The sequence below is a fragment of the Notechis scutatus genome, chromosome 10 (assembly GCF_049901735.1).
Source record: "Notechis scutatus isolate UNSWTSFEM ecotype Mainland chromosome 10, rNotScu1.2, whole genome shotgun sequence".
NCBI classification, from domain to species: Eukaryota; Metazoa; Chordata; class Lepidosauria; order Squamata; family Elapidae; genus Notechis; species Notechis scutatus.
In genome coordinates this window covers 18,234,421-18,241,914 of record NC_142018.1, presented here as the reverse complement: position 1 = coordinate 18,241,914, position 7,494 = coordinate 18,234,421, and the positions used below count along the sequence as shown (strand labels likewise).

General features: G+C 46.3%; 1 protein-coding gene across 3 annotated transcripts in view; it reads right to left on the bottom strand.

The window, feature by feature from the left end:
- Positions 1-699: 699 nt before the first annotated feature.
- The window catches only part of KIAA1210 (KIAA1210 ortholog), a 40,441-nt gene continuing 33,646 nt past the window's right edge, over positions 700-7,494 (bottom strand). For 2 of the 3 annotated variants that reach the window (XM_087972182.1, XM_087972179.1), the window contains exons 10-12: positions 6,895-7,079; positions 4,707-4,791; positions 700-2,339 (exon numbers count right to left, since the gene is read on the bottom strand). In XM_087972182.1, coding sequence (XP_087828308.1) covers positions 2,173-2,339; positions 4,707-4,791; positions 6,895-7,079 — 437 coding nt within the window. In that variant the 3' untranslated portion in view covers positions 700-2,172. The remainder of the gene's footprint in view (positions 2,340-4,706; positions 4,792-6,894; positions 7,080-7,494) is intronic. The other variant, XM_087972180.1, reaches the window with a different exon arrangement.

Sequence of the window (7,494 nt, the reverse complement as noted above, 5' to 3'; positions counted from 1 at the left end):
CAGGGCAGGAGAAGGAATTCCAGACATGAAGGAACAGCAGTAATTCAACACGGTTGGGTGGATGCCAGGAACACAGATAACCACAGTCAACAAAAGATACACTCATCCAAGGGACACCATACTCAGCATGCTTCTCTTTTAAACTCTCTTCCTAGACGTGGCTAATGAAGGGAATCAGGGCCCTTTCCTCCCCCATAAGCCATGCAACTCATGGTGTTCCCTTCTCCGTTCCTCCCTGCGTGCCCTAGGATGAAGACGGGGTGGGTCTGGGTCTTCCTCTGAACTCCCTCTCCCTTGTTCTACCTCTTTCCTGCTCTGTAGCTTCTCGGAGCAGGATGTCTTGCAGGATCCCAAAGACTAATTTCTGGCAGAGTTTGGGGGAGAGAAAGACTTTTGCTGCTTTCCTTGTGTGCAGCCAAAAGCAGAAGAAGAAAGAAGCAGCCCTGGTGGCCAGGCGAGTGGGGCAAGTTTTCCCCCTCTGCCCTTTCCCCCCCTCCCCTCACTACCTCGTGTTGTTCGTAAAAAACGACACAAGCCTTGTGTTCCTGCGCAGCCTGGATTAATTGCTTTGGGGGTGACATTTCTGTGCGAACCACCAAAATTTTCTCACAGACCATCAGTGGGCAACTGGAGCATTTAAGAATAAAAGAAACACAAAAGAAATACAAAAAGTTGGGAGATCCAAGAAAGACAAAAGACTTGTGAAAATTATCCAACAGCATCTACTTACCATGTACTGTATTTCAAAGCTGTTTATTGACATTTTTTAAAAAAAAATCCCAACTGTAACAGACGAGAAAAAATTTTTAAAAAAAATGCATTGCTTTTCCGATCGCTTTTGCAGAGTGGAAGAGATTTCACTCCAAGAGTTGGGAAGTTAGGGCAAGTGGTCAGCGTAGGTTGGAAACATGTTAATTCCAAGAGGGAAGAGTTAATTCCAGGTAGCTATAAAAAAAATAATATCCATTTTGAATAAGAAAGTCTATTGATGTGGGCACAATAGCAGAGGTTCATATCTTCACCATTGGAGAACTACAAGGCAGGATCCATATTTGTCAGGGTTTGGCAAGCTGAAGATGGGAGGACTTCAAGCCAACCAACTCTGGAAATTGAAGGCCACCCACCTTCAAGCGGTCAACTCCGAGAAGTCTTGCCTTAGATCTTTTACTAGGTCCCAACAGGCTGTAAGAAGTTCCAGCGGAAGCTTGCTCTACCTTGGGCAAACACTGATCGGCGGAAGGAATCGAACCCAAGAGACAAATCTAGTTCATCTCAGCAGAAGTTTCGGTCCTCAAGGAGTCGGCTAGGCTTACCCACCTGGATTGTGGCGCCAGCGGACAGCAAAAGCACGGAAAGGACCTTGGATGGTCAGTTTTGTGGTTCACCAGCAGCCGGTGCAGATGGCAGCGGAATTGGACAGTAAGGAAGAAAGGGGACCAGTCAGGGAATCTGGAGAGGACTTGGACAAGGGTCCTGCGTCCAATGCAGGGACGGGGCCAGGACCATCTGGGAGTGGGGTGCTGTCTTTGGAGCCTTCGGAATCTGGCAGCAGCGAGGCAGAGGACCCAGGGGAGCCTGTTCCCAGTGAGCTGTGCACAGAGCTGCTAGAAGGTGAGAGCAGCTGAAACAAAAGGGTCGACTCGGGAGTAAAGCTGGGAGGTGATTTCTCCTCTCATAAGGGATAAAAGTCAGACCTCAATGATGAACTCTTTGCAGGAAGCAAAGTCGTTCGTTAGATTCCGAGCCCTCCTTGAAGCTCTGTGTACTCCGGTCAGTTGTGTTTTTTCTGATATTTCGGGTGGGTTCTGTTATAATTACTTTGGAGACTTCTCTTTTTGGCAGCATTCCCCAGCACTGAAAAGCGTGTGCTTATCTTGGGGAACTATTTAAGATTAATTCTGGCTGGGAATTAAAGTAATTCCCAGTGTTGCATGAAAGTAAGTTTTGCTTTTCAAACAAGTATGTGTTTCAGTACGTTTGACGAAGCCTGGGTCAGAACAGTCGGGCCAAGCAGAAATGCCTCCTTTTAAGTGAAAACGTGACCTTGTTTCCTCCTGGACCAATTCCTTCCCCTTCTCAGACGTCTACAAAGATGTCCACGCCGTCACCTCTCAGCTATTAATACCGCTACCGGCAGGAGGTTGTGAGAAGATCTGTGTGTTTTTCATTGGCTTATTGTACAACTTGAGGCATTTCGCTCCACGCTTTGGCCTTCTTCTTCGCCAGAGAGAGCCATGGAGGTTCGGTGGAGCTGCAGGAAGCCACGGGAAGGATTGGTGGTAACCTGGTGTCCTTTTCCACCCGAGGACCTTCCTGGGGGAGGATCCTGGCACGTCCTTCTGAAAAACAATGCGGGACATCAAGAACATCTGAAGGCTCTGGACACTTAAGAAGAACCACATCACATCATAGGAGCCGCTGTGGCACAGTGGTTAGAGTGCAGTATTGCAAGCTACTTCTGCACCCAGCTGCCTACAATTTGGCAGTTCAAATCCCACCAGGCTCCAGATTGACTCAGCCTTCCATCCTTCCAAGGTGGGTAAAATGAGGACCCAGATTGTTGGGGGCAAAAGGCTGATTCTGTAAACCGCTTAGAGAGGGCTGTAAAGCACTATGAAGTAGTATATAAGTCTAAGTGCTATTCCTTCCTTCCTTCCTTCCTTCCTTCCTTCCTTCCTTCCTTCCTTCCTAGTGGTTAGAATGCAGTATTGCAGGCTAACTCTGCCCATTGCCAGCAGCTCGATCCTGACCGGCTCAAGGTTGACTCAGCCTTCCATCCTTCCAAGGTGGGTAAAATGAAGACCCGGATTGTTGGGGGCAATAGGGTGAAACTGCTTAGAGAGATTACAGATTAACCGAGTTGGAAGGGACCTTGTAGATCATCTAGTCCAACCCTCCCCCGCCCAAGCAGGAGACCCTACATCATTTCTGATGGAGGGCAGTCCAGTTTCTTCTTGAAAACTTCCAGTGATGAAGCTCCCACAACTTCCAAAGGCAACTTCTAGTTCCAAGGGTTGATTGCTTTCACTGTCAGAAAATTTCTCATTTATTTCTAGGTTGAATGTCTCCTTGATCAGCTTCCATCCATTGTTCCTTGTCTGGCCTTCGGGTGCCTTGCAAAATAGCTTGACCCCTTCCTCCTCTTTGTGGCAGCTCCTCAAATATTGGAAGACTGCTCTCCTGTCTCCCCTGGTCCTTCTCTTCCCTAGACTAGCCAGGCCCAGTTCCTGCAACCGTTCATCCTATGTTTTAGCCTCCAGTCCCCTAATCATCCTGGTTGCTCTTCTCTACACTCTTTCTAGAGTCTCAACAACATCTTTTTTATCATGTGGTGACCAAAACTGGATGCAGCATTCTAGGTGTGATCTTAGAGCATTTAGGCTCTTCCTAAGAAATTGTGTTTTGGGGAAATCGACATCACACCGAAAAGCATTGCAATATTTGTGGTATGATCTATTTGGCCAGCAATAGGATTTGAAGGGAAACGAATCCTGTTTGCTATTCCTATTCTTAGCATTGTAGGGAGCGAAGACAGCTGTGCTAATGTCTTGCAAGGGGTCGAGATGGGCCTCTTTATCTGGTGTAGGACAGCTGTTCTTCTGAAAAAAAGTAAAAATAAAGGAAAGGAACAGGAAGTGGGCTTGAGCATGCAATATGAACATTTCATTGACCTTCCGAATTCTGAATTAGATCAACAAGCAGCTATTTATATTGTCCAAGAAAGACAAGATCAATGCTGACTTCCAACAACATGAAATTCAATGGTGAACAAAAGTAAGGTTCTACATTGGGGCAAGAAAAACCAAATGCACAGGTATAGTAGTATATAGGTGGTACCTGGCTCAATAGCAGGGATTGCGAGAGGGATCTTGGGAGTCGTAGTGGACAATGAATACTGCAACCCGTTTCGGTCACCATAGTACAAAAAAGTTGTTGAGACTTTGGAAAAAGTTCAGAGAAGACTAATTAAAGTGATTGGAGGTCTGGAAACTAAACCATATGAAGAACGGCTGCAGGATTTGGGTTTGGCTAGTCTAAAGAAAAGAAGAATTAGGGGTGACATGATAGCAATATTTCATTATTTGAGGGGCTGCTACAAAGAAGAGGCGGGTCAAATTATTCTCCAAAACACCAGAAGGCAGGACAAAAAACAATGGATGGAAACTAATCAAGGGGAGAAGTAACCTAGAACCTAGAAACTTCCTAACAGGGAAGACAATTAACCAGAGGAACAGCCTGCCTCCAGAAACCATGGCCACTCCATCACTGGAGGTTTTTAAGAAGAGAATGGACAGCAACTTATCTGAAATGGTGTAGGTTCTCCTGCTTGACCAGGGGGCTGGACTAGAAGACCTCCAAGGTCCCTTCGTGCTCTATTCTATTCTAATTCTAATTCTAACAATCACTTAAATATGAGCCAGCAGTGTGTGGCAGCTGCCAAAAAAGCAAATGCAGTTCTAGGCTGCATTAACAGAAGGATAGAATCAAGATCATGTGAAGTGTTAATACCACTTTATAAGGAATCCTGCATCCAACTTTGGTCACCATGATGCTGAGACTCTGGAAGACTGATTTCTGGGAGTTGAAATCCACAAGCTGTAGAGCGTATAAGGTTGGACACCCCTGGCTTAGGGTCTTTCGCTTGAGCAGGGGGCTGGACTAGTAGATCTCTAAGGTCCCTTCCAATTATGTTATTCCATTATTACCTCTGGAAGCCAATGGCGCTGACTTCAATGGTACTTTACTCTCCAACAGACGCACATATTGGTTTGGGCCAGTTTTCTGTACTTGCTGTTAAAGTAAAAAAGAAAAAGAAAATTTCATATATATTTTTTTAAAAATTAAAAAAAACATGACATTTTTAAAAGTTAAAAAAACATGACCTTTACAATTAAAAAGATTTTTCAGGAGGATGTGGGAGTTTTTTCTGAAGGCTCGCGCCAACAAGATAGATCCACCCTTTATGTAAGGCAGCTTGCAATAGAGGTAGTCCTTGGCTTACGACCACAACTGACCCAACATTTCCATTGCTAAGCAAGACAGTTATAAGCAAATTTTGTCTCATTTTATGACCTTTCTTGCCACAGTGGTTCAGTGAATCCCCACAGCTGTTAAGTTGGTCACATGGTTGTTAAGCGAATCTGGCTTTCCCCCTTGACTTTGCTTGTCTGACAGTCGCAAAAGGGAACATGTGAGCCTGGGACTCTGCAACCGTCATAAATACGAGTCAGTTGCCAAGCATCCAAATTTTGCTCGAGTGACCATGGGTGTCAAACCCTAAATTCTATATCTGCACACAATTTGTTTTTGCTTTATATAGGTCACCTTCAAGAAGTGAGGGGAGCCGAATGTCAACTCAAAAAACATTCCTATGCCAGTTTCAGTAGTTGCCATAAAAATGGGGAGGGAGGAAGGAAATCTGGAAGAGCAGTTGAAAGCGAAAGTACGTTCCAACTCTTATCTTTGAAAGATTGTAACTAAAATACTAGTTTTTGCCCGCGAATATATTAATTGGAGAATGGGATTGATGACACACAGCCCGTGAACGTGCTCAATTGGAGAACCTGATTTATGAGACACCCAGGTGTGAGGGGGGGGGGGAAAATGTCACAGGTGACTAAATTTCATATGCCAGAGTTGGCTTCATACAGGGCAGTGCCAGTATGTCGCCTCTAATGAATCCTTTGAAGTTTTTTGAAGTTTGGCTCGAGAATCATGATTTCATTAGAGTGATTTCTGGAATCCTAACAGGGGGATCACATAAGCCTGGGAAACTGCAACTGTCATAAATACAAGTCAGTTGTCGAGCATCCAAATTTTGCTCAAGTGACCATGGGGATGCTGGTCATATGCAGGAGTGGGATGCCACCGGTTTGCACCGGTTCGAGCGAACTAGATGTTAATTTTACATCTGGTTCGGTGAACCGGTAGTTCCGGTGACTGGCTGGCCCCACCCACCCCACCCCTCCCTCCCAGGAGTCCCCACATGGCCCATTTTGGATCACAGTTAAGTGCAGGGTCCGTGCAGACACTCAAGGAAGACGAAAAACGGGCCTCCTGGAAGTTCTGGAAGGCTGGAAACAGGCCCATTTCTGACCTCAAGAGAGCCTCCAGCAAACAGGGAGGCCATTTCTGACCTCCTGGAGGCTTGAGGAAAGCCTCCGGAGCCCGGGGAGGCTGAAAATCCCCCCGTGGCCCATTTTCTCTCCCAGGTGGTGCAGGAAGCTGAGTAGGCCATGCCCACCATGGCCATGCCCACAAAGCAACTGGGCAGAGAACCGGTTGCTAAATTATTTGAAGCCCACCCCTGGTCGTATGTGTGAAAAACGATCCTAAGTTGCTCTTTTCAGTGTCCACTAAAAAGATACTCCTTTGGTCTTTTTAGCTGCCAGAAAAAAGTGGGGGGGGGGGAACAGTGCATTCCTTAAGTGCCTAGATAATCGCTCTGGCAGCCTAAAGTTGTTGACGCGCAAGAATACTACTGGGGAGCACGATTGATGACTCTTGGCTATGGATGTGTCCCACTGGAGAATATACATCCAGGTGGGGTGGGGGGAAGACCAGAGTCAAGGGAGAAATGAATGTTGAATTTTAGTATCGGCTGCATCCAGCTAACACCAACATGGCCACTTCTAATAAATCCATTTTATTGTCTCTGAGAGATGCAGCTAGAGATTTATGATTTGAACGGGGGTGGATTTGTTGGAGTCCTGACAGCCAGCCGATACTAAAATACATCATTCATTTCCCTCTTGAGTCCTGACATTCAGTTCCACTTCAAACGGTCACTAAACGAACAATTGTAAGTGGAGGACTCCATCATTCCTGTGGCATTCCACGCACCAACAGATTCACACTTCTGTTTACTCCAACATTTGTGTGGTTCTCCCGTACCTTTTCTGGGTGAGAGGCGCTTATCACCTTGGCATCCTCTTTTCCCGTTTTGGCTGTCACTTCTTCCCTCTTTTTCTGTCCCTTGGCGGCCGTCTCGCTCTGGGATCCTTGCTGCTTCGGCTTTGCCACGGAAAGCCACGTCGGATGAACGGAGGCGCTTCCCAAAACCACGGCAGGGATTTGTTCTAGAAGAAAAAGAGGTGAAAACACAGCTCCGCGTTCCAGGATTTGTCTTCTCAGCTGGGACCTACCTGTGCTCTACTCGAAGCCTGCCTCTTCCCCTTCGAGGGAAAATCTACCTGCGGCAGGTGGAACAGGCCCCCCTGGTAGGTACAGCAAAACCGCAGCTTTTGATGCCTACAATTATAAGTCAAACCACCCTCCGTTCTTTTCTTGACTTTGAAAGAAACGCTGCAGGAATCTAGTCTCCAAAGCCACGGGAAGGCAGGACAAGAAGTGATGGAGGGAAACTCAACAAGGAGAGAAAAAACCTAGAACTATGGAGAAATTTCCTGACAGTGAGAATAACAAACCCATGGAATGGCTTGCCTTCAGAAATTGTAGGTGCTCCACAGTGGTGGGATTCAATTTTTTTTTTTA